This window comes from Lynx canadensis, chromosome A2 (genome assembly GCF_007474595.2).
Source record: "Lynx canadensis isolate LIC74 chromosome A2, mLynCan4.pri.v2, whole genome shotgun sequence".
In the NCBI taxonomy this organism is placed as follows: domain Eukaryota; kingdom Metazoa; phylum Chordata; class Mammalia; order Carnivora; family Felidae; genus Lynx; species Lynx canadensis.
The window spans coordinates 94,080,061-94,107,882 of NC_044304.2; the positions used below are offsets into that span (position 1 = coordinate 94,080,061).

The following is a 27,822-nucleotide window of genomic DNA, read 5'->3' on the forward strand; positions in this document are numbered from 1 at the left end:
TCTTTATCTTTCAAAAATGCCTACCACCCTCAGTCTCTGTTCCTCAACTTGTTGCCCTCTGAGCCTATCATAATGATAAGGAACAGTAAGGCAGATGTGGCTGAATATTAAAAAACCTAGGTGAGCTTTTCGAAAGGATTGTTACCTACCTTTTTAGTGAACATGGTCATTAGAAGATTTTGCGCCCTGGTTAGACTGGCCTTTTTGCTCCTGTTTGTTGACCAGCAGTCTTGCAAGGCTGTTCTTTGTCCCCTGCAGCCTGTTAGCAGGATGACAGGGGCACAGCACAGAGGGGATGATGGATGAGATGCTGCCTTCTTGAGAGTCTAAGGAGGCCACACCATGTCAATGTCCAGACCCCTAACTTTTAGAAAAATCGATCCTTTGCTGAAAATAATAAGCTACCTTTGTAATGTTTTTTTGATGCATTAATCCAGATGTTTTGAAGGTATAGATGGCACATTTAGTCCATGGCAATAAGTGTTTGAAAAAAAAAAAACTGATTAAGGGGTGAGGAGGAATTAGGCATCTATATGCTTTAATATGAATCTTCTGGCTGATTCATATATAACCCACAATGCGTAACTGTTGTAATTTCTAGTTATTGGAAAATAATTGCCAGATATACCATTGATGCATCAGTGCATTAAAATATAATGTGAACTTAACCAGATAGCTCACAATAAGCTAAGCTGGTGCTGATGAGGCTAAATTAACACCAGTTTAAAATTTAAACTTAAGCATAACAGCAATTGAAATTTATAACCAATTTAACATTGGTTAACCATGTGGGTGACCAACCCACAGCTCAGTGTTGTCCAGAGAACCACAGAACCCCCCCCTCTCTCAGTGTACCAGTGGTTGTCAGGAAGATCCAGCGTTGTCAGAACTTGAGTAGCAGGCATGCTTCCTGAGACGATGCCTCATTTTCAACTCTAAGTAATTTACTAATTGTAGATTATGAATACCAGATTTTGACCTCAGTATTCTAAATACCGGTTCTTGACCCACTGAATCTGTTACAAGTCAGTAGCCCATTTGTAGGTGAAAGTCTATGGGATTGCATGTCAATTGCCAAGAGAGTAGGAGTGGGACTGCATTCCTGACCAGCAGTAGGCCTGGGGGGCCCAGTGGATATAGGCTGATCATAAACATCACCCTTTATCAGGGATTGTCTTTTCCACAGTTGTATCCTAGCTTCTGGCATAGTCCTTGGCAAAAACAGGTTCCCAGTAACTTTTTATGAATAATACATAATAATATATATATATATATATATTTTGAAATCATGGTTAAATTATAGTTCAGTAGTTACATTCTATAGCTATATAGTTAAACTATAGTTAATGATACTTAAATAGTATATATACAGTTGCAAAAAACGTAATAAAATACTGTAAATGCAGCACATTCTATAGAACTATCTTGACCTAAATTTTTTAACAGCCTTCCTGCCAGTAAACTTAGCAGAGGTTTAGTTGTAACTCACACATTCCTGCATACCCCATTCAAAGCTCTAAAAATAACAGCATCTTTTTTTGGAACAGGTAAATGTATAGATTTCCTTTGGTAGGCAGGCTCTGACCTACATACTTCCAATAGAAGCACAGCCTTCACTCCCAGTGCAGCGTGTGAGGCTTTGTCCTGCTCTCCTGCTCCCCACCACCGCAGACACAGCAACATGGGAGAGGGGAAACCTCCTTTCAAAGCCCTCCACCATTTCCAGGGGCTCTCTCTCCAGTGCCCCACTCTAAGCGCAGGAAGGCGTCTCCATGAAAGAAGAAGTGAACAGGTAGAGAGGAGAAACGAAATCCAAGCCTGTCCCCCCGGCAGAGACACCCTGCGGGCAGCCTGCAAACCCCACCTTGCTGTTGCTCCCCATTAACCCAGTGCTAAAAAATGCAGAGAAAATGATTCACTTTCTGACCACCCCATACCCCTTCCAGTGTTTGTCACTTCTCTCAAGCCACACAGCTCCCTTTCTGTTCTTGGCCTCCATCTCCAGCCAGGCACCTCTCTGGGCTCAGAAGCCTCAGGCCAGTCTGTTCTTTCTCCTCTGCCCCGGAGTTGCTGCCTCAAGATAGAGCTTGGGGAGTCTCAGGGACGGGGGCCCTGTCCTGCTTCCTGGCCACCTCCATACGAAGAGTTGCAGTTGCCACGCTGGCTGCATTTTTATTGGAAATGCTGGTGTATGGGCCGGTTCGGCTCTGTAGTGTTTTTTCGATTTCTTATGAATATAACAGCCTTCTGTGCATCAGCCACCACATAGAGAATCATTTCTTTGGGGACATATATATTGTGAGTCCCAAGCATCTCTCAAACTATTAGAGAACAATTCCATTTTAGGTGCCGATATTTAATTTTTGCATTCAGGAATTTTATAGTCCTAAAGGGAAAAGATCACTGCTAAGCTTTCACCTTGCCATTTTTACCTAATGCAGTTTTCTTTTCTGAATGCTGGGCAGACTGATCAATAACATAAATGCTCATCAGTAAGAGAGTGGATGAATAACATGCCAGGAACATTATAATTACACAAGAGTCTGGATGAATCTTAGCAATATAATGTTAAGTGGGGGAAGAAATTCCAAAAGATTAGCTATGGGATTATATCCTGAATATAAAATTTTAAATAATTAAAATAAAAATACTCCATAATCCTTATAAGGACAATAGAATGATATAAAAACAAAGGGTAGAGAATAATGAACATGATTCAAAGTGCAACTTACCTCAGGTGGGAATGGCTGGATGATTGCATGGGGCCTGAGCTACCGGATTAGATGTGGCTGCTGGTAAATAACCTATAGTCTTTGTCTGGGGTGGTGAGCTCATAGGTGCTTATTACATTAATTAAAACAAAATTCTGTGCACTAGGTTTAAAGAAAGAAAAAATAAATAAATACACCCTTTTTTCCTCAGTGTGAGGAATAAGCAATTCTATTATTTTTGTCAGGTTGGAATAAGAATGAGTGACAAAATCAGTTTTGTTAGTAAATAGCTGTGTGGAAATATCTTTGACTTTGAAACCAATCTAGGTATGCCCAGTGGGTCAGCAGGAGCACAGCAACGCTTAGTTAGTGAGGATGCTTGGCTGAGCACCCAGCTTTGGTCTGTTGGTCTTTGCTGGTCTTGCATACATAAATTGCTTTTAGAGTCAACAGAGATGAATTAACCTATTAATAATGTGCTGGCATCTGAGTGATGATGTGGGAAGGGCACCAGATACAAATCCAGGTTGTGTCCTGGTGCTGTTTTTCTCTTCTAGGGGACCTATCCAGATCAACCTTCTTTGCAGTATAGTTTTCTCATCTGTGAAGCAGCTAATATTGTCCTATTTTATTGGGTTGGTCATAACTCATCAATTAATAGGTGTGAAATTGCAAATAGTACAGCAACTTACGTGAGGTTATTATTGCTGAAAGTAGACATGTTCCCATAGCTTGTTCTTTTACTGTGTGTCTTGTTTATATAAAATACCCATTTTGATTATCAGGTATAAAGAATATTTTGTAAATGATAATTTTACTCTGGAGTAGGCTGAATAAGGAACACCTAAAAATATCAGACCCTAATCTCTGTACCTGTAATTTTACCTTATTTGGAAAATAGGTTTTTCTATATGGGATTATATTAAGGATCTTGAAATACAGAGATTAAACTAGATTATCCAGATGGGCCTTAAATGCAGTCATCAGTATCTGCATGTAATCTTCTAAAACATACTTAAGGATGTCAGAGTTTCATAGTGTTACAAATCAGTTCGGTAGCTTTGCCATTTTTAATTGTAATTTAATAAAAATGAATATTTAAAATACTACATTTTTAAAAATTTCTTAACGTTTATTTATTTTTGAAAGACAGAGCATGAGCGGGGAAGGAGCAGAGAGTGAGAGAGACACAGAATCCAAAGCAGGCTCCAGGCTCTGAGTTGTCAGCACAGGGGCTTAAACTCATGAACCATGAAATCATGACCTGAGCCGAAGTCGGACACAAATGACTGAGCCACCCAGGTGCCCCCGAAATACTCCATTTTTGAAGACAAAAGCTACAGTTTTGCATCTTTGTGTCTCCCTGTAGTCAGCACATTGCTTTGTGCACAGTTAATGCTCAGAAAATAGGAAAACTACTTTCATTCGAGAAAAAGAAAAAGGTGATCAATTTGGGCCTGCGGTATGTGTCATATATGACACGTGTGTGTATCGTAGAATTTTAACTGGCCTCAAGTTTACAGCTGAAGTTAAGAGCATCAGTGGATTGTTGCGTTAAGCCTGTTTCCAGAAATTATTCTAATCCTCTTGCCATAAGAAACACCTAGGCTAGGAGACTGTTAAAGTGAGGACAGGAGAGCAGGTGTGGGGGATGAGCTCCAAGGCACAGAATGCCGAGCCAGTCATGAAATCACCGTCATCTGCAGTAATTCCTGATGAGGTGCCAGCACCGCTGAACTGGAAGTTGCCCACGACCCACCCCCCTTTCCAAAGCCTACCTGAACAGATAATCTTACCTAGGTGCTCTGGATGAAGGTGTACCTGTGACCAGAATTTCCTCTCTACTGCTTGTGCCTTTTAGGTTGAAAAATCCAGGTAGAACGTACTCTTTAAAGCAGCGTTTCTCACATTTCACCCATGGTTCTTGTTGAGTTACAGATTCTGATTCGTCAGGTGGAGCCTGAGCTGCTTTCTGCAGGTGGTGCTGATGCTGCTCGTTCATGGACCATGTTTTGAGTAGCAAGGCTCCAGCATCTGGGCTCCTGCCTCCGGGTCCCTCTCCCTGGGTTCATTTTTCCACATTTCATGCCGCTGCTTCTTCAGTCAGCCTCACTGCGTTGCATCTGCTTGGCAACATTGCCCTCCTCCAGCCTCTGCAGCCTCCACCCGCGGGGTCCTGACCAGCGTGCACGTATACTTCCTTCACTGGGGCTCCCACAGTGCACAGCTGGGGACTGACAGGCTGAAGCCTTGTCAACGGTAACATCACTCAGTGAAAAGAAGGGAAAAGCAGTTGAGATGAGAGTGAAATCCATGAGGGAGTCAGGGTTTAGGGAGACAGGGAATAGAAACAGTAGGAGAGAAGGAGGAGGGGGAAGAATGAAAATTTAGTTAGAGGAAAATATATTTTAAATGAGCTGCTCTCCATGCAGAATGCTCCAGTGAAGAGCGTTTTCTGGAATAGTGTCAAATTTATTTTTTTAGTTCTCCTCTAATTTGTCTGACAACCAGCTGCTTATTCTGTTCATTTATCTGCTGAAAATCTTGTGTGGCCCTTTGGATCCAGGCAGAAGACTTAAAAAAAAAAAAAAAATCTGTAAACCATCTAACAACCGAGGGCCTCTGAGAGATGGCCTGGTTAGATTGGACCAGTCAGTTCCAGCCCTTGCTGACATTAGAATCACCAGGGAGCTTTAGAAAATTCCTCATACCTAGGCTACAGTGCCAGCCAGTTAAATCAGAATCATTGGGGTGGGTCCCAGTCCTTACTGTGTTTTTTAACGTGTTTTTTGTTTGTTTGTTTTTATGCCTCCCAGATGATTCCATGGGCAGCTAAGCGCCCCAAGCCAGACCTTTACCTTCTAGCAGATGAATTTAATTCACTTTAAGTAGAAATCAAAGAGTTGTCCTTTATTTATTTCGGTTCCTTCCCATCTGGACCCTTGCCATGTTGAAAACTCTGCACAATATTTTGGAAACACCATCTCTTTTAATTCAGCAGTTGAGCCACTGATTAAATATTCAAGCAGCTTTCTGAAGCTCCAGGCAGCTTTTCATTTTCTCAGTTTAGTGGCTCCCCCTGCTGGCCCTTCTCAGTAAAGGTTGCTGCTCTGCAGAATCTTACTACTGGTTCTGACCTCTGAAACACAGCCCAGAATCACAGCATCTTAAGGCAGCTTTTCTAGTCCCACATACAACCTGTATGCCATTGTCCATTGCCAAAAATGAACAGTGTAAAGCCCTAACCCCTTGCCTAGTGGCACTGTATATAAAGCCTGGGGAATGAGGGAAGAGAGGCTCAATCTCTGTGTGTGTGCATATCCACACACATACACGTATCATATACGTGTATACACACACTACATACATGCATGTATCTGCTTATCATGCTGCCAGAAAAGATTCTGATATCAGCCATTGATTTTTTCTGGTTCCCTGCAAAATAATTAATATTGATACTTACTTTGGATAGAAAATAGGGAAGGAAAGCTTTCATCCATATTTTCTCTACCCTCCTTCATCTACTCACACCCTTTTCCTAATCAACTTTCTTCTCCTTATCTATCCTGCAAGTTATCATTATGGCCACATAAAAACAAAGGTAGATGTAAATGCATAATCTAATCTTGTAAGCTATTTGTTGTAATATTGTATCACAATTTTACCACAGATAATCCTTGTGTCAGTGGAGGCAGAATTCGATCCTTATTATATCTGAATGCAGAATATAGTGCAGTCCAACGCTCAGCTCTAATTAAACCTCATAAGGCTGCCATTACAATTTGTACAGTTCTTATCATTAGCGTGCCCTTCTTTGTTGTATATTAATATCTTAACCCACTGGCCGTTGTTTTCCAGCTGACTCAGTACCGCATAGATCAGTCCCCGATTGACATTGCAGTACTTGATCTGTTGGAGGTGATGTTCCAAACCATTTCTTTGTCATCAAGGGTAAACATTTCCAAGCCACCTATGGGACATATGTCCACCACCCCTTGACCTTTCTGGGTACATCCTGTAGAAGACAGTTATTTATCTTTGTCCCTCTTCCCAGGCAGCACCTGGCATTGGCACAGCAATGCCAGCAATCCAGATGTGCTGACTAGTATGATTCAGTGATTTAATCTGTACTAGTGGTTTATCGCTATAGAACAATATTACCACAAACTTAGCCACTTAACACACATTTGTCATCTCAGTTCTGGTCCGTCAGGTATCCAGGCATGGCTTAGCTGGTGCTCTGCTTCAGGTGCTTACAGGGTTGCAATCACGATGTCACCTGGGCCTGCAGTCTTATGGATTGGATTCACTGGGACTAGGGAAGGATTCACTTCTAAGATCACGTGGTTGTTGACAGCATTCAGTTTCTTGCGAGCTATTAGACTGGGGGCCTTGAGTTTTGTTGGCTATTGTCTGAAGGTACCTCCAGGTCTTTGTCTTACGGCTTTCCCAGCACGACTGCTTGCTCCCTCAAAGCCAACAAGGGAGAGAGTCTCCCAGCAAGATGAGGGCTGGCATCCTACACGTTGTCATCACAGAAGTGACATCTTCTCACTTTTGCCATATTCTGTTGGTTAAAAGCAAGTCACTGGTTCCATCCACAGTCCAGGGGAGGAGTGTAAACACCAGCAGGCAGGGATTTGGGGGCTATCTTAAAGTCAGAATACTCCAATCTCCTTTCATTTCCACCGAGTGGTCTCATAGAATTTGTACTCAGCTAAAAACCATGAGTCCTTGGTTATACAAATTGTTGCCTGCTAAGTCTTTCCATCTCAAACAAGTAATAGAACCTAGGTCCCAGACTTCATGTTTATTGCTATTAGGTGTTCCTGTGTTGGGCTTGTCCAGTTGTTCCTACCTGATTAAATATTTTTTAATCCTGGCTCAGCCTTCAGAATATTTCATATCCTTTTTATTTTATTTTTTTTAAAGTTTATTTATTTTTGAGACAGAGAGAGACAGAGCATGAACAGGGGAGGAGCAGAGAGAGAGGGAGACACAGAATCTGAAACAGGCTCCAGGCTCTGAGCTGTCGGCACAGAGACCAACGCGGGGCTCGAACTCACGGACCGTGAGATCATGACCTGAGCCGAAGTCGGACGCTTAACTGACCAAGCCACCCAGGCGCCCCAGAATATTTCATATCTTTCCTATTGTGTCATCTGAGAATGTAATACCTTTTTCTATGATGTTCTTTAAGTCACTGATGAAAATGGTGAAGAAGTTGGTACCTGGTCCCGTGTGTGTGTGTGTGTGTGTGTGTGTGTGTGTGTGTGTGCAAGCGTGTGTGCATGTGTGTCTATGTGTGTGAGTGTATGTGTGTGTTGGACTGGAAGAGAGAGGAGAATGAAGAAGTCCTCGTTCCTCATACCCATAACCTCTGGAGTCTGGGCCATGTTATCATTTAACACCATCTGAGCCACGTTGCTCTTTCAGATCCTCCTGGGAGTGAGATAGTACAGCTCTGAAGAGCGTAGTCAAACTAATCTGATTTTGAATCCCAGCTCCACCCACTTGATAACTATTTTTCCTGATAGAGCACACACAGGAAGGAGGAAAGTTAGGAAGTTCTTTTTTTCTGTGGGTCATCTTTGAACTTTATGCCATCTGTTCCAGAGTGCAGTGTGTAATAGCCAAGCTCAGTTCTGCTGAGTTTCTTCACAAGCTTCATTTAGGACTTCTCACTGAGGGATCATAAAAAATCTTCCAGAACTTGGGGCACCTGGGTAGCTCAGTCACTTAAGCATCTGACTTAGGCTCAGGTCATGACCTCATGGTTCATGGGTTCGAGCCCCAAGTTGGGCTCTGTGTTGACAGCTCAGAGCCTGGAACCTGCTTCTGATTCTGTTTCCCTCTCTCTCTGCCCCTCCCACACTTGTGTTCCATCTCTCTCTCTCTCTCTCTCTCTCTCTCTCTCTCTCTCAAATAAATAAACATTAGGAAAAAAATCTTCCAGAACCTAAAGTAGTACAGCTGTGAAGCACTTGTTATTTTAGAGATGTTGTATGTATGGACTTTCAGAGTTGAGGTTTAAAAGCCAAACCAAAGCCATTTGGTTGTTCTCCATTGCCTTCGATTCATTGCTAAGTCAACTTGAAATCGCCAGCACTGCCACAGAATGCCCAGCTCACACAACTGCAAACTCAAAAGTGGGAGTCCAGCACATTCCACATTGCCGCATTAGCACATACTTGTGTGAGCCAGTTTTATCTTGATTGGCCAGAGTTGGTTGGCCAGATTTATCCTGATTGGACAGAGTTCCTCTGTGCCAGAGTCTCTGTGAGAGACTCCTCTGACCTCTTGGCCAGGAAAATCATTAACAGTCCTTGTTCTGCATAAACCATGGGTGTTCTTCAGGAAAAACCTATGGACCCATTTTTAGCAGCCCTGGGACCTATACAAAAGCAGAAACTGGGAAATGTGGGAATTCGTGGAACTGTTAAAAATTTGGAAGGGTAAGTAAGTATTTCTGACAAGCACTAGTTCTTGAGCTCTTAGCTTTTGAACTTTAGAATCTGCTTTTCTTCTGTTACTTATAAAGTAGGTATTTCAGCAGAGAGACCCTCTTTTTTCTCAGCATCTTCCTCTGCTCATCATAGAGGCCGACGTGATGGGTGGGATCTATGCCGGACCCGTCAGTGTATAAGTAAGCCCAGAAGAGTTAAGTTTGGGGTCATTAAATCATAGTTCATCAGGGTCAGACAGTATAAACCTCTACTGAGAAGGTGAGATTGTCCCTTGTTTTTCTTAACAGATGTTAAAAGTCCAGGAAATCACAGAGACACCCTTCTGGAAACTGTGTATCCCTATATTCATTATAGGGAAGTAAGACCATTTTGTAGCTTATACTTTGGCATTTACTTTCTATTACCATAAATATGCTAAAGAGTTCCACATGTTTTTCTCGATTTTGATCCCTCTCCTGAGATCTGTATCTGTATTTCCAGCAGCTCTTTACACATCCCCTATCTTGATCTGCAGACCTTTCTACCATTTAATAAGGTCAGAATTAAACTCATTTCCCTCACCCCCAAACCTGCTTTATCACCTACATTCTTGATTTTTAACTAATAGCTTCTTATTCCCTATAAAATGGCTCTTAAGTGGTAACAAGTACATTTTACATCATGACTCACAACGCACACATATACATATACGTGCACAGATATAACATGAATAAGTTTCACAAAACAACATGCATCTTTAACATGTACGTTGTTACCTTCTGATACTATCTGTTGTTTTCATCTTTATAAAAATGCTGATGTCAACACTGCATGAAATTTACAGCCCCCCCCTTCCCCGCCCCTGCCAGGGGTCATGTGACCTGCAGTCTGAAAAAACCTGAGACTGAGATAAAATGCAGGCCCCATTTATTCGGTATCTGGCCCTAGCCTCCCATTCCATAACCCAGCCAACAGTCCAGTGACACCAGACTTCACTCTGTAGCCCAGACACGCCATTCACTCATTTGGTCAGCATTTACTGAGTGCATATTTGGTGCCAGGCACATAGTAGACACTAGGGATCTAAAGATGAATACTGCTCTCTCCACTCTGATGTCTACTGTGCAGTGCGGAGATAGACCAGTAATCTAACAATTGTAAGGCTGCGAGTAGGCCGTATAAGGAGACTGAACAAAACCCTCAGAGATCACAAGGATCACAGCATGCAACGTGGACCAAAAATGCCAGAAAGTCTTTCATGAGCCCATGAGCTGAAGCTAGAAAAAGAAGTAGGAGTTAACCTGGCCAGTGGTCGGCAGGGCATTCCAGAAGAGAAAGCCACTGTGAGAAGGCATGGAGGCACGAGCAGCATGAGAATTTGGAGAACTGAAAGTATTTTGACACAGCCTTTCCTTATAACCAGAGTCCTCTGCTGTCCCCATCCCCTGCCCCTATGCCCCTTCTCTGTACTTGGCCAACCAATACTCGATGTTCCCATGTCGCTTTTCTCCCTGGCCCCAGGGGGACTCAGGCACACCTCCACTCTGGACTGTCACCTCCCTCTCCCCAAACTTCTGAGAAAGCACTTGTGTTGAAGGCAGCCCATTGTTGCCCCAGTTCAGCTGCCTTACTGGAGGCAGACTCCAGGCAGAGCCCCAGTCTCATCCTTCTGTCTTCTGTGATGAACACAGTAAATGTTAGCCTATGAAGAGATGAACCAATGAAGGAACAGGGCAATGTACCAGCCACAGGCACAGATTTCAGGGGAAGCTGCTTAAATGACTATGTAGAAGACTTTTTAACGTATGGCATGTCTGTCATTTGAAAACTGAAAGCCCCTCAGACCTTATCAATCTGCCTATTTACAGATGTGGGACCACATCTGAAATGTTGATGGTGCTATTTTCTTCTGCACTGTATTTGCAAAAGATTACTTTTTACTTTTAGAGAATACCTCTTTTTCTAACTTAAAAGTGTCTTGGTGGGCACCTGGGTGGCAGAGTTGGTTAAGCGTCTGACTCTTGGTTTCAGCTCAGGTCATGTCTCATGGTCATGAGATCAAGTCTTACATCAGGCTCTGCACTGACAGCCCAGAGCCTACTTGGGATTCTCTCTCTCCTCCTCCTCTGGTCGGTCTCTCTCTCTTTATCTCTCTCTCTCTCTCTCAAACTGAACAAATAAACTTTAACAAAAAGTGTCTTAGTCAACTAATATAAATGAAAATCTGACATCAGAGACAACATACACCCATTTTCTTCCGAGCACACATAGCTTTTCATCTGTAACCATACCTTTAACCTAGATTGCCTTCCCAAAAAGGCTTTCACAGGAAGCAAGACTGATTTTTAACTCTTGTTTTCCTTTGCCCACTTTCTGTCCACATTGTATTTCTTGTGCAAATGGCCCAGGAGTTGTAGGCAGGAAGAAATTGAGGTGTGTAGTCTCATCAGTCAACACTATAATAATAATTTTTTTAAAAGTCTTACGGATTTTCTCTTTGCAGATGACTTTTATGAGACAGCCATAATATTTGATAATCACTTTGAAACAGAACACTGGGTATGGACAGGAATAGTGCCTATGAAGAAGTTTTGGTAACACAAACAGGTTTTGTAGAAACAGGTATAGTCAGGGTCATACCCCTATCTTTACTAAAAGTGAGAGAAAAAGGTCCAAGTTCTGGCTGGACTTTCTGTTGCTTTTAAAACCATTAGAGGGTCTGTGTCATATGTGATGGATTGGTTGTGATCAAATCATGGTTTTGAGCTGAAAGGTCCTCCCTTTAGTTGCTAACGTCCTTCACGACTTTCTTGCGGATTTTAGTGGAAGCTCAAAGTGGAGCATCACTCAGATGAGCTGTGTGCACTGGTTGTCTCCCTGTCTTGAAATAATAGTTGGAATTAGTGGGGAAAAAGGGGGGAAGTACTGGGGCACCTGGTGACTCAGTTGGTTAAGCATCTCGCTCTTGGTTTCAGCCCAAGTCATAATCTCATTGGTTCATGAGTTTGAGCCCTATATCAGGCTCTGTGCTGACAGTGAGGAGACCTGCTTGGGGTTCTCTCCCTCTGCCTCTCTCTCTGCCCCTCCCATGCTCTCTGTCTTTCAAAATGAATAAATATATTAAAATACTTAAAAAAAATTTTAATAAAAAATAAATTTTTTGAAAAGAAGAGGAAGTGCCTTTTGCAGACACTGTTACTGCAGTAGTTCGTGTCAGACATGGTGTCTTTGTCTCCTTTCCTATCTTACAACCACTCCCCCCCCGCCCATCCAGCCCATCCATAGTGTGGCTTTCTTTGTGTAGATGTGCCTATTGATGTTACTCTTGTTTAGTGCTTGCAAAAATTAACCAGTTACAGTTAAAAAGAATAATATTATCTCATTCCAGAACCCAGATTCAGTATTACATTCTGTGGGGGAATGTAATAATGTATTTAATCCTGATTCACTAGAGTAGGAAGCGGTGAGTGAAACACTCACTGTATGTGCGCCACCCTTTGACATGACAGCCCTGTCCCCTACTAAATAAATACATAAATAATCAGAGCTCTGTATTTCCTTATTGCCTAGGAGTACATGCTAGTCCTCAGATAAAGTAGAATATCTTAATTTCCTTCCATGATCTCTGTCATTCCTCCTCTTTTGCCAGCTTCTGGCTTTATCTCTTGCCCTTTCTAACCTGTTACATTGTGCGTGTTGGTCCATCATAGTTTGAGTTAACATACAGCATGTGGCACTGACTCCCCTGAACATGGAGGTGGTCACTATATTCTCCCCCATGGCCAGTGCCTCCCTGACCTGACCCTGTTTTCTGGGGGTACTTTGAGTAATATCTAGTACTTACATAGTGCTTACTCATGCCGGGTAGTGCTCTCGCCACAAACGAGGTAGGTGTTGTCATCCCCAGTTTACAAAGGAGGAAATTGAAAGTTCAGTTCAGTGAGGAACCTCTGTGAGGCTATTTCTTGCCCATGATCACATGACTAGTAAGTAGGGGAGCAAGGATTTGAACCCAAGAAATCTGTCTCCAGGGGTGAGCTCCTAACCCTCCAACTCCACTGTTCTCAATCTGTGATTTACCGTGATCATGGAGTGTAACAGCGACCGCTGGTCGACCTGAATGTTCACATGGAGCGAACCCAGTTTTATGTGAGCAGCGATTGCCCTTCAGCCAGATCAAACATTGTGGTGATAGAAAAATAGATGGAGAAAGAAGGTGAAAATGTGGATGAAGAGAGGAACATGTGTAGGGAGGGCCGTATTTGGGGATGAGGAAATCCTAAGCCACACAAACATGTTAACTGAAATGAGCAATATGGCCATTAGAGAATGAGTGTCCCAAGCTGTCTGTCCTGCTTCTTTGAAACATTGTGATCCTATTCAGAGGATTTGGGGGGAGAAATGACAGAATTCTTACAACTGTTAAATGATCAGACATCTGATACTGGAGTGAAGGACAACAGCTCATGCAGGAATCATGAGGCACATACACGTACTCTGTTCAGCTCTGTGGAGCTAATAAGTTATCATTTGAGACCTTAGCCTACCCAGTAAGTTTGGAGTTGATAAAATGCAGCAGATTAAGCTTACTGTGTTCAGCTGCATTTGTTCAAATGCAGACATTCATCTTGGGTGGCTCTTTAGTTTTTAGTTTGGGGTTTGTTTGTACTGAAATAAAATCCCTGGCACACGATCATGGAAAAAAATCCAGAGTTTCATCATATGTAGTGTACTGTTTTTCTACACTGGAGAGTTTTGAGTGCTTTGGAAATAATAAGTCTGTTTCCACAATTTCCTGCTCTCTACCAGGTTCTCGGAACGCCAAATGAGGACACGTGGCCTGGAGTTCATTCTTTACCACATTTTAAGCCAGGTATGTTTCATTAATTACAAATGACTAAGTGCTTCCTCTGTGCATAGTAGATAGATACGTGTTCCCCTTCAAGCGTATATATTATACCTTGAAAAATCCTGGTTACTTGCCATTGTGTATCCTGCCTATTAGTGGAGGTGCCCTTTTGTTTTTACAGTTTATTTGTCTGTAAAGATGGAATTAATGGCATTCCTCATGAGAGATTTTCACCGTATGTACCTCCTTTGAGTTGACTGGCTAATCTTTTTTTTTTTTTTTTTTTATTAAAATTTTTTTTTTTCAACGTTTATTTATTTTTGGGACAGAGAGAGACAGAGCACGAACGGGGGAGGGGCAGAGAGAGAGGGAGACACAGAATCGGAAACAGGCTCCAGGCTCTGAGCCATCAGCCCAGAGCCCGACGCGGGGCTCGAACTCACGGACCGCGAGATCGTGACCTGGCTGAAGTCGGACGCTTAACCGACTGCGCCACCCAGGCGCCCCTGGCTAATCTTAATGTAACTATTTTGTCATCAGACCAACATCCATGTCTATAAAACAAAATTTAAATCAGGGTACTATGATCGGTCTGCGTGATTCCTTATAAAAATACTAGGAAAAGAATTAAATTGTAAAAACGAAAACTTTACATTTTGATTTGTTTTTTAAAAACTACTGATATACAGTTGATTAGTTTGAGTTTCAACATACAAAATGTTTTGAATGTCTGTTGGACAGGATGCAGTCTTTTTTTAGTGTAAAATATTTAAACCTCTGAACTGGAAAATCTGAGAAAAATGCCAAACCTTTAAAATAAATTGTCATTTTTTTCTTCACCAGTAGGTGGCAGTGAAGAAACTTTCAGTTCTAATGATTGCACTTTAGAGAAAGAATCTGAAACGTGGTAATTTAAAATTTTTATAGGACACATGAAAAGTTTGGAATTGGAAATTTAATGAAAATCAATGGTGTGAATTATTGTGAAATAATTCTCTTGGTTTTTTTTTCTCTTTTCTCTGTCACAAAACATAGATTATAAAGTGCAGACCTACAAAAAAATTACTGAAAGGGATTTTATAGAAGATCTAATAGTCCATTATTTTATGAGGAAAAGAACTATGAATAATTTCTGTTATGGGAGCCAAGTTTATTCTCTTGCTCCTCTTCCCCTTTTTTTGGGAACCATCAGGAATAAATTATCAATCCCAAAGAATGACTGAGTTAGGAAACTATTTTTATTCTCAGTATTTTTCTTCTGAAAGTGTACAGTGTGCTGAGAATTCTTCTATCTTCTTGGGCTGCCCCGAGGACTCTTTGTACTCTTACTGAAAATTTTAAGTTAGCTTCTATGTTCTGAAAGACTATAGAAACTTAACAATTTAAGATGGATTTTTTTCCTTCTTTTTTTTTAACCAAGCGAGAAGTACCCTTTAACTGCTCCAGCTGTTCCTAATGGAATCTGAGAACACGGCTCTTTATAAATGTTCCAAATGTGGGCTGTGAAAGAAGGTTAGCTTCCCCATGTTGGTATCTAAAATCTCAAGTCCTAGGAAAATAAAATAGAGGAGAATACAAAAAGATTTTAAATAAATGAAGTTAGATGCAGAGAGGAGTAATTAAGACAGTCATTTTTGCCTGCCAAGTTTCTTCACTAGAAAAGATGGAGTAATATGTTTATTTTGGGGTGACTAGAATTAATCTTCATCAACAAGGTACAAAAGCATTTATTAAATGTGTTCTGGAAAGTACTATGATGTAGTGCAAGTTAGGCTAACAGATTGGGAACTTTATGAGATCAGGGACTGTGCATAGTTCGTATTTTAGTGTTCAATAAATATTTGTTGCCCTGAATTATACTCAGTGTTTAAAACAGACACTCTTTATATGACTTTTCGAGTGTAGAACATAGGTAAATTAAGATAGTGTGTGTTTAAGTTATTTAATATTATGTACAAGTGTCAAGACAGACCATACATAAAAGGTGACAGGGAACCAGAAGGACACATTTAGATGGTAAAAGGCATGGATACTGAAAACGAGAAAGATATTCCACGCAAAGCTTGGGGCTTGTGGATAAGAGTAAACCTGGGGACGTCTGGGTGGCTTAGACCGACTCTTGATTTCGGCTCAGGTCATGAGCTCAGGGTTTGTGAGTTAGAGCCCCGGGTTGGGCTGTGTACTGTCAGGGCAGAGACTGCTTGGGATTCTCTTCCCTCTCTCTCTGCCCCTCCCCTGTGTTCTCAGTCTCTCTCTCAATAAATAAACTCAATCAGACCATCAGGGGAGTCCTGGTCTCTGACTTCCTGGACTTCCTCCTCCAGGGGAAGAAGAAATGCATTCCTAGAGGAGAAAAATACCAGTGCTAGGGGCTACCTGCCCCCGCCCCCCACTCTGTAGCTCCTTATACTACCCCCAAAGAGTGCCTTAGAAAGTCAGAGGGAAAGCAAAAGAGCTTGAACCTTAAGGATATACTTTTAATAGATATTTTTTTAGGTCAGTATTAGCCTCATAGCAAAATTGAGCAGGATGTACAAAGGTTGCTCCTATATGCCTGTCCCACATACACACCCATTATCAACATCTCCCACTAGAGTGGTGCTTTTGTTACAGTTTGATAAACCTAAACTGACACATCATCATCATCATCATAGTATACATTGGGGTTCACTGTTGGTGTTGTGTGTTCTGTGGGTTTGGACCAATATATAATGACATATATGCACCATAATAGTATCCTATAGAGTAGTTTAACTGCCCTAAAGATCCTCTGTGCTTTGCCTGTCCTTCCTCCCTAACCTCCTAACCCCTAGCAACCACTTTTTAAATTTATTTTTTTTAATTTTTTAATGCTTATTTATTATTGAGAGACAGAGAGGGGCAGAGCATGAGTATGGAAGAGGCAGAGAGATGGGGAGACACAGAATCCGAAGCAGGCTCCAGACTCTGAGCTGTCAGCGCAGAGCCCAATGCGGACCTCGAACTCACAAACTGCAAGATCATGACCTGAGCTGAAATTGGACACTTAACCAACTGAGCCACCCAGGCGCCCCACCACTTTTTTTAAAATTGTCTCCATAGTTTTGCCTTTTCCAGAATGTCATAAAGTTGAAATCATACAGGGTGTTGCCTTTTCAGATTGGCTTCTTTCACTTAGTAATATGCACTGAAATTGTCTTCATGTTTCCTCATGGCTTGATTTCTTCTTAGTGCTAAATATCCCATTATCGTGATATATTTCAGTTTACTTATCCATCCACCTACTGAAGGACACCTTAATTGTTTTAAGTTTTGGCAGTTATGAATAAAAATGCTATAAATACCTGTGTGCAGGTTTTTGTATGGACATAAGCTTCCAGCTCGTTTGGGCAGCTACCAAGGAGTGTGGTCACTAGATCATACATACTTGGCTTAATTTTTTAATAGCTAATAAATTTAAGCAACTCAAGATATCAAATAATATGAAAAAGAAGATGCAAAGCCTTCCCAACCCTGTCTGCCATCCTCCCACTTCCCCAGAACCACTGCCCCCACCACAGGCCCCCATTTTATTACTTTCCAATATTAAACACAATTTTGGGTCTTTCTTGTCTCATGAATGCATCCTGTAAGTCTTGTCCTATTATTGTATAGAGGAAGCCAGTGCATTGTTTTCCATTGTATGGATTGAACCAATTCCCTCCTTATCGACATTTGGGTTGTTTCCAGACTTTTGCTATTATAAATATCATAACCCTGTACATATGTGTATATGTATATATACACGTATATATGTGTGTGTATATATATATGTATACATATATATATATATACACATGTTGCATGCATGCAGGTATATCTTGAAGGATAAATTACCAGAGGTAGGCTTAAATATCAATACATATACAAAATCGTAATTTTGAGCACTCTGTCAAATTGCTGTCCAAAGAAATGGTGCCAGTTGGCCAGCAATATATGAGATATATACATAATATAATATATTACCAGCAATATATGAGAATGCTGCTTCTCCATTTCAGAATTTTTAGAGTTTGCCAGTCTGTTAGGTGACAAACGGAATCTCAACACAACTTTTAATTTCATTCTCCTTTTTATATGAGGTTGAGCATCTTTTCATATGTTTGAAGATCACTTTAATTTCCTTTCCTGCGAATAGTTAATATCTTTTACCCAATTTACACTTGAGTTGTATGTTGTTTTCTTATCAATTTCTATGGGTTCTTTACATATTGAAGAAAGCAATTTTGAAAAGAATTCTCACTCTCATATCTTACTTGACTTGCTTAACTGAATAAATTTTGCCTCATGAGAACAAAAGCTATGGTGGTTTAGAACAGCGCAGTCATTACATTTTTTAAAAGATCAGTTGCTATTAGAAATATATGTACAAATTTCTATATATGTACCTTTTAAGAAAACTGTTCAAATGAGTTATTTTATAGCTATGATCAAGGTCATGAATAAAAGCTACAAAGTTGCGTCTCTTGCTTTTAACATATTCTACTCTAATTACCTAAAAGGCCTTTTTTGTTATTGTTTTTTTAATTAACTTATCCTTATAGTTAACTTCTATAGAATAAGTCCAATTTCTTTATTTATTCAACAATATTTATTGAGTACCATGTGTGTGGCTAGGGAGTGGGGATATTGCAGTGAAAAAAAACCACACAAGATCCCTGACAGATAGGAGACACATGTAATACATAAAATATATAGTATACTATGTGGCAGTGAGTACTCTGGAGGGAAATAGAGGAAGAAATGGGGGCACTTCACAATTTTAAATTTTAATGTAATCAAAGAAGACCTCGCTGAAAAGATGACATTTTACTCCAGGACATGAGAGAGAGAGGGCCACGAAAATATTTGCAGGAAGAACTTTCCAGACAGAACAGCAAGTACAAAGAGGTCCTAAAGTGGGAAGAGGAGAGTATAAAATCAGGTCAGACACAGCAAGTACTGTGCTAATAGGATTCCATCACCATGTACTCTGAACCAGATAGAAAGTGCTGGAAGATTTTGAACAAGTCTGCACACGACCTGGATTGTAGTTTACTAAGATTACCCTGTCTCTTGTGTTGAGAATGGGGGCCCAGGCACAAGCAGGGAGACCAGCGAGGAGACTGTGGCAGGAGTCTAAGAGAGAGATAAATGTGCCATGAATAAAACCACGTTACCTTCTCAACTTCTTGGTTTAGGAGAGAACTTAACATGGTTTTCCCTTGGAAAGTATGGCAAAACTAGAGAAACATTTTTAAGAACAATTGCCAAAATATTAAAAGAACAATTGGGTAACATCTGGGTCTTTTTCTTTAGTATTCAGCCTGTATATATCCTCTTCTGCTCTTAACATTTCTGCTGACACCAAATTCCTCAACCTCATTCCTTAACCTCCTATGGGAATTTGCTTATTCCCATAGCAACCAGGCAGCCAGGACAGGCCACTGCTGCATAAAATAAATAAGTCAATATGTAACACACACGTGCACACAATTATACATACACGTTTGTGTTACATATAATAAGGAGTCTAACTGTGGGAGGTGCTATTTTTCCATCATTTCCTTCTATTTAAATTTCTCTTCAAAGAAGTGGGAAGTGAGTCTGTTGCTTTGAACCTATTGCTTTCCTGTGTCTTTTCCCTCAAAGAAAAGTTCTGTGGTTCTGTGGTATATGGTCTAAAAGTAGGGATCTCTCCGTCCCCTTTTTCCTTCCTCTCCCCCGTCTCCCTCTTTTACATCAGTGTCTCCTTTTATCACCATGCTCAGACGCTTGCTGAGGGCCAGCCTCAGAGGCAAGAGGTTATTCTTAGCACTTCAGTAATTCTCTCGTGTCTGATTATATTAGATTCATCAGAGGCCAAGCCCCATTCCCTAACACAAAGTAAAAGCCCACTGTAAAACTAAGACAATTTTCGCTTTGCTTGTTTCATAGTTACACGTTAATGGGACACTTGCACACAAGCCTCTGTGCCTTGGTTTCCCTCTGAGATAGTAAGAAGCTTCCCCACATGAATCCCAGGATCACTTTCTCCTGCCTGCCTCGCCTACCGCTCCTTTGCTTTGACAGAGGCAACATGGTTTATATGTCTCCGGTGAAATGATCCCTGAAATTCTTTGTTATATAAGACAGAGTTAGCATTACGGTTTTTAAAAAAAAACACGTCGCATACATATTTGATGTGTTGTTTTATGCTTTGCAGGTTTGTGATAATCCTAAATCAGGGTAGAACATAGGTAGACATTGGAGGCTCTCCAGGCTGGTGGAATCGGGGTGGGTGACTGGAGTGCTGAGAAGACTTTGGAATTTCCTTCTGTTGAGGAAGACCCTCGGGGCTGGGAGCATAAGCACTGTTTTGGTTGTGCTGTAACTATTTAAGCAAATTGAACGTTAGAGCCTCCCTTGTAAGGTTAGGAACCTGAGATCAGAGACGTGAAGAGGCTTTTCCAAAGTGGAGGTAGACCCTAAGTCTTCCTGGGTTTCATTTCAGTGCTCTTTTTTTTTTCCCAGCATATACCATGGAAGATCATGCTACTGGATCTGTACCCTAATTACTGTATCATGATTTCTCATTGACTTTTTTCCAATGAGAGTTGTATTGACAGTTAGTCTATAAAGAAAATAACAGAAAACTAGAGAGGATCTGATCTCTGGATTTAGTGAAATACATAGAACCACAAATACCACTTTGTATAAAGAGGTTTGGCCTCAAAATAACATGGAGACTTCAACGTATGATACTTTTATTCATCTCTTAAGTGCTTCCAACAAAAGGGGCATTCAAACAGCATTCAGTTAGTGACAAAATATTATTCAGGAGTTTAAAAAAGGAAAGCACTGTAAAATTCAGAAAGAAAAAATGTTGCTAGACCATAAGCAATTAAAAGAAATAAAATTTAGATTAAAATATATCTATGTTCCCAAATCAAGCTAGAGTACAGAGCATTTCTAAAGTGATATTATTCCTTTGAAAAAGTTATCTAATACAAGAAGCTGTTTGATTAAGGAAAATTTGATGAAGATAGAATGTTTTTCAATGAATGAAGTGAAATAAAAGAAAAATTTGCCATCAGAGGCAAATTGCAGAATGGTAGTATTTTAAATATTCTGTGCCCAAAACTAAGCCCACAGACATATTGACCTTGAAGGCAACATTTAAATATGGACTTAGTTACAGACAGAGAAAGACAAATACCATATGATTTCACTTAAATGGGGTTGGTTGCCAGAGGGGAGGCGGGAAGGTTATGGGCCAACTGGGTGATGGGCACTAAGGAAGGCACTTGTGATGGGCACTGGGTGTTGTATGTAAGTAATGAATCACTACATACACCTGCAAGTATTTGTTTCTACACCTGAAACGAATATTACCCTGTATGTTAACAAACTGGGATTTAAATAAAAACTTGAAAAAATAAAAATAAAAAACAAATGAATAAATGAAAAGCAGAAATAGACCCATAAATACAGAGAGCAGACTGATGATTGCCAGAGGCAAGAGTGTGGGGGGAGCAAAATGGGTGAAGGGGAGTGGGAGATACAGGCTTCCAGCTATGGAATGAGTTAGTCATGGGAATAAAAACACAACACAGGGAATATAGTCAATTGTATTGTAAAAGTGTTGTATGGGGACAAAAGGCCACTACACTTGTGAGGACAACATAATGTATGCAGATGTTGAATTATGTTTATTCGCCTGAAACTAATGTAACATTGTGTTGTAAATTATACTTAACTTTTTTAAAAAAGAAATGAATAAAAGTATGTGCAGAGCATGAGGATAATAGAAAAGAAATAAAAGAAATCTAAAAATATGAGGATAATAGAAAAGAAATAAAAGAAATCTAAAAATATAGATAGATACTATGACTTATAATTGGGTGAAGAACTTCTCAAGTCCTGCCTATTCACAGGCCTGACTGGGGCCCAAAAGCTAAATCCAGACTTAATTCCAGAGGGAACATATAAATTCTTTCAGAAATAGGATGCCATGGTGACAACACCTTACATTTTATGTGGCATTTTATTATTTACAAAGCATTTTAATGTATTACCTCAATTGGTATTTAGAATAACTGTGAGTTATTATAATGTTGTTGCCCTAAAACTTTTATCCCATTTTACAGACAAGAAACTGAAGCACAGAGAGATTGGGTGGCTTGCCCAAGGCTACATCTCCAGGATGTAGTGGAATCAAAACTCAACCCCACACGGGTTACCAGTTCCCAACCTGGTATTCTCACCCCTATCTTCAAATCGTTTTCCTGAACACAAGGGTATGAGGGAGAACTGTTAGGCTTTCCTCAGCCCTGCCTTGCGTCACCTTGGGAAGATCTATACCTTCTTATAGATACGAGAACCATCCTCCACCTGCTAAGAGGGGCATCTTTTTAAGCCCTTAACCCTGTGCTTCCAGTAAATTGTCAACCCCAAAAGGCCCCCTGTGGATGTTTAGCTTCAGATATTCAGTCCTTAGTACATATTACGGGAATTACCCAGTTTCATGAATGCAGAGCTAAGGAAGTTTGGACCCTTAGCCTTGACTCACATTCTTGGCTTTCCCCTAGTCTTTAAGAAGGTGATGGAAAGGGGCGCCTGAGTGGCTCAGTCAGTTAAGCGACCGACTTCAGCTCAGGTCATAATCTCACGGTTGGTGACTTTTGAGCCCCGCGTCAGGCTCTGTGCTGACAGCTCAGAGCCTGGAGCCTGTTTCGGATTTTGTGTCTCCCTCTCTCTCTGCCCCGCCCCTGCTCACACTCTGTTTCTGTCTCTCAATAACAAATAAACGTTAAAAAGAAATTGAAAAAAAAAAGAAGGTTGAGAGAAAAGCAGAAACTGTTGTGTGGAATATTCAGTGCAGGAAGATTGAAAGGAGGACATCTTCATGCCAGGATGTTCTCCTTCAGAGACCACACCTTTAGTCAGGGAACCCCTGTGGACATGCAGAGACATCTTCCTGGCTCTTGCAGAAGAATAATGTCTGCTCCATCCCACTCACAAAGTCCTATGGAAATTAAATGAGATAATCTATTTTACATTCTCTTTTTCACTTTGTATTTTCTTTTATTCTACCTATCCTTAAGAAGATTTGAGCTAACTGTATAATTGATATAAAAGTACTTTTAAGCTGCTAAAGGCATGTAACTACAAAATAATATTTTGTACCATTTATATAGTGTCCTCTGCCTGGTATTTCTTTTCCCACTCACTCTTTATGCTTTATCTCAAGAATCATTTTTTATGCCTTTTTTTTTATATTGATTGATAGCAACTGTAATGACCATAGGTTACATCTGGGTGCACAAGAGTATAACTATGTGATGGTTATAAAAGTGGACTTTAAAAATTATTATGCAAATATCTGTCTCTTATCTCAGATTTTATTGCTAAAAACTCCATGGGTCCGCCTAAGGATTAGGACATTTAGACTCTCTCCACCCACCATCAACCTCCATCTCCTCCAACTTTGTAGTTCCTCCTCCCACCAATAAATGCCACTCTGGTCACATAGTGAAAAAGCCAGTTAATGAGTAAATTTACGAATGAAGTGAACTTTATAAAACAGAGAAAGATTTAGAAAAGGTTAAACATGACAGGAAGGGAAGATTGCCTTTATTTTTTCGCACTCTCTGATTGTGGCAGTAATGCTGGGAGGTCACAGGTCGCTGCAAGTGGGGGAGAGCATGCCAACATTGAGAGGCCACATTCAATCAGCAGTAACGTGCTTCAGATACTGTCGTGGTTCGGATTCTTATCAAGTCCGCCACTACGTGCCAGGTAGCACTGTAGGGCCTGAAGACACAGTTGTGAGTAAAGCAGATAAAACCTCTTTCCGTGTGGAGCTTATGCGCTAATGGAGAACCAGAGAGCAGAAAGCTTACAATTTGGTGTGGCTGGAGAAATGTGACCATGAAAAGCCACAGGTGATTCATAGGGGTGGGTTCTGGAAGGCCAAGGTGAGGAGTTAGGATTTTATTTGAAGTCTAAGAAGAAATCACTGAGCAGGGAAGGTTTTTGAGCAGAGAAGGAAGCTGATGTTCTATGTTTTCAAAAGGACCCACTGGCTACAAAACAGCACTTATTGCACAGATGGAAAGGGGCCGCACCTAAAAAGCATGAAGTCCTCTTGACTGGAAATTTTTGTCTACAGCTCTGGGTTGAGAAGGATCTATAACGGACAGCATGAGCTTGGGGGAAATTATTGTCACAGCAGTTAACAGTGATGCCATAGACATGGGGGATAGAGCTGACGACCAAGGATGTGTTTTGAAATAAGCCATAGAAATGGCCCATGCTATAAAATAAAAATAAGAAACAGCCCAAAATCTTGATAATCACTAAAAAACATAAAATAACGGTTCAGTTCCTCCCCAGGAGGCAGATCTGTGGGGGGGGAAATACCTTTATGAATTGTAGAAACCCATTTTAGTGCAAAGCAGGGACTATCTGTACTTATTTTCTCTGTATCTACTTGAAGAATTTCCCATATATTTTCACTAGAGGGCATCAATAATGATAGAAATTAGCAGAGCGTCTAGAAAATGCCAAAGAAAATGTAATAAGATTACAATTTCAAGGAGAAATGAAGTTCTTCTGATTGCAGCCTTATCAAAACAAAACAAAACGAAATGAAATCCTAAGTAGACTGGTTTCATTACTCCCACTCTTGGAAGTTCATAAAATTCAGTTGGGGAATTATCCACACCTCATCTCACCAAAGTTGTCTGGAATGCCAGTCACCAAGTAAAGATTTCTCCATCTCTTTAATAATCCTACTGCCCACCCTCAAAGAACTAAAATCCTTGTATTCTGTCCAATGTGTGTCATTGGTTAACATCATGTCTAAGAAGAGAACTAGAAATTTAGCCTACAAGTGAGATCAGAATCAAATGAAGATATGGATGATTTTCAAGGTACTGAAATAATTGTCATCTCCTTTAAAAAATAGAACACTTGAGTTGTTATAATGCCATTCACATTACCGTAAACCAGCCATACGCTTGTCATTGCTTTGTTGTTTTATGTTACTGCTTTGTTGTTTTATTGCTTTGTTGCTTTGATGTTTTATATTTATCCTGTTCACCATAATGCCGGCAAATGTATAACTAGAAATCTATGCTTTGCGAAAGGTCCTCCATGTACCCTGACCCTGAACTTTTAAACATGTTTCCAGAAACTTTAAAACTCAAGACCTTAGGAAGGTAGACAGATAATTGGAAGTTCAGATCTAAAACAAGACAAATTGATTCCTATGTGCAAGTGGGGTCTGACCACAGTACTTTTTTTTTTTTAATATATGAAATTTATTGTCAAATTGGTTTCCATACAACACCCAGTGCTCATCCCAAAAGCTGCCCTCCTCAATACTCATCACCCACCCTCCCCTCCCTCCCACCCCCCATCAACCCTCAGTTTGTTCTCAGTTTTTAACAGTCTCTTATGTTTTGGCTGTCTCCCACTCTAACCTCTTTTTGACCACAGTACCTTGAGTAGTTAATTGTGTCTCCAGGTAAGGAGTGGGACCCCACAGGTCTAAGCCTTGCACAGTTAACCATCCTCAGCAGTAATTCTACACAACTGTGAGAGATTCATGACTAAGTGATTGAACCAAGGGTATGATGAAGGAAGGATTTTGTCTTCTCTGTCCCTGGGACTTTAGAAGTGCACAGAGAACAGTATGGTGCTCGTAATTTGAGAATTTGTGAAAAATTTTTAGCATTTGAGACTTCTTAGAAACACAGAATAATGACAGAACATCGAGGTGCTAGTTGACTGGTGATGCTATTTGCATTGTACAGTTTTTGACTGTTTGCCAAATGCTTTCATGTACATTCTCTCAGGAGGTCATCAAAAGAGGGCCAAAGACAGGAAGATGCATGAAGCTGAAGCTCTGTGAGGAAAGCCCCACAAGGTAGCATGGGGCCAGAACCACACACAGCAGTCGATGCTGCCATGATAGGATTCAGAAAAAAAAAAAAAACCACTGCTAAGTCAGTGCCAAACACAGACAAGTTGTTAATTGCTCATACCTGTGTGGTGAGCTGGGTTTCAGCTGATCTTGTCCTGGTTTTTTGCAGGGTTCTCCTCCAAGATAGATGCAGGTTGGGTTCTGGTCTTTCCACACATCTCTCATCCTCCTTGGAATGGCAGCTATGAAATAGTGCTCTTCCTGTGACAAGACAGGGAGAGCACAATGCCACAGACACATTTCAAACCTCCACTGTGTCAATACCACTGACATCCATTGTTCACGCCAAATGTCATATCCATGGGGCAGAGATGCAAACCCCACACCTGAAGTGGGGGTGAAGAGAAGGACGAGAAGAAATATTTGCTTAATAATGATCTAATCTCCCATACTAGGGTTTATGACTTCTAGGCTTATCAGCTACCCCTGACTAAAATAAGTGAATCAGCCTTGATTTGTTTAAAATGATGTTGATTTTAAAAACTCTTCAGACCATTATCATATGGCTCCTGCAAGACAAATCCATGACTATGGAATAATAACTATTCTCCTGGTATAGAGGTTAAAGGAAAGATCTTTATTTATTTATTTATGATGCAAGTAATATTTCACCCCCAAATATCCAAGTAAGGCATGATAGACTGACGACTAATAATTAGCTCAGTTGTAAGACCTGAGGAAATCTCCTTCACTTACACTTGTCCTTGAGACAGCGCTGTCAGAACATCTTTGTAGCTGACAGACAATGATAATGTTTGCATTGGAGATTATTAAGAAAGAACATACATGTGTATGTATGCAGACGCTTTCACCTCTAGAGCCAGCTTTATAAATCCAACTAATAATCTCTCGATTGTTAAAAAGGACAATCAGTATTCTCTCAGAATACTAATCCTTGCTCTCCACTAGTGCATTAAAAATCACAGAATTACATGTAAGGATTTAGAAAAGTATTAAAGTGTCTGTGATTTTTATTCATTTCTCTAACTGTCACCTCAAAAGGGGCACTTCAGGAAAACTTGAGTATTTACCCTCCCTAGAGTAATACTGCTTTCAATATGCAGTATGTCTGCCTTGGGTAGGGATAACTTCATGATGCAAGATGGTCAGTTTTTCAAACATATCAATAATAGCTGTGATAGTAGTGGTAATAGCTAGCAAGTATTGAATGTTTATTGTGCTTCAGACACTCTTATCAGCTCTTGAGAGGCATTTCCTTATTGAACACTCACAGTAAATTTACAAAGTAGGTACTGTCACTACTCCCACCTGTGATAGAGAGAAACTGAGACACCAAAAGGTTGTTGTTGTTGTTGTTGTTGTTGTTTTTAAGTATTATGTCCAAGGTACTAGAACCTGGAAGACATTGTCTGGCATTTCGTATGAACACAAGACAGATATGCTCTTCTAGGCAAAAAGCTAATGCACTGACAGCATATGGAAAATGCAATGGGAGTGGGGAGAGTATTGTTTGTGTGCATGTTTTTTTAAGACTTTTTTATAGCACTTTTTTTTTTTTCACAGCAAAACTGAGCAGAAGGTAGAGAGATTTTCCATATATACCCTGTCTGCACAAAGTCACAGCTTCCCAGCTTCCCTGTTATCCACAAGCCCCCCATGAGAGTAGTAAATCTGTTATAATCAATGAACCTACCCTGACACATCATTATAACCCAGAGTCCATCATTTATGTTAAAGTTCACTCTTGGTGAACATTGCACATTCATTGGGTTTGGACAAATGTATAATGGCATGTATTCACTGTTACAGTATCATATAGAATAATTTCACCCTGAAGAGTCCTCTGTGCACGGCCCACTCTTCCCTTCCTCTCCCCTAACCCTGGCA

At 40.6% G+C, this 27,822-nt stretch overlaps 1 protein-coding gene across 3 annotated transcripts in view; it reads left to right on the forward strand.

Moving 5' to 3' along the window:
• The window catches only part of CDK14 (cyclin dependent kinase 14), a 513,369-nt gene that overhangs the window by 405,982 nt on the left and 79,565 nt on the right, over window positions 1–27,822 (forward strand). For all 3 annotated transcript variants that reach the window (XM_030307919.1, XM_030307920.1, XM_030307921.1), the window contains one exon: window positions 13,967–14,030. In XM_030307919.1, coding sequence (XP_030163779.1) covers window positions 13,967–14,030 — 64 coding nt within the window. The remainder of the gene's footprint in view (window positions 1–13,966; window positions 14,031–27,822) is intronic.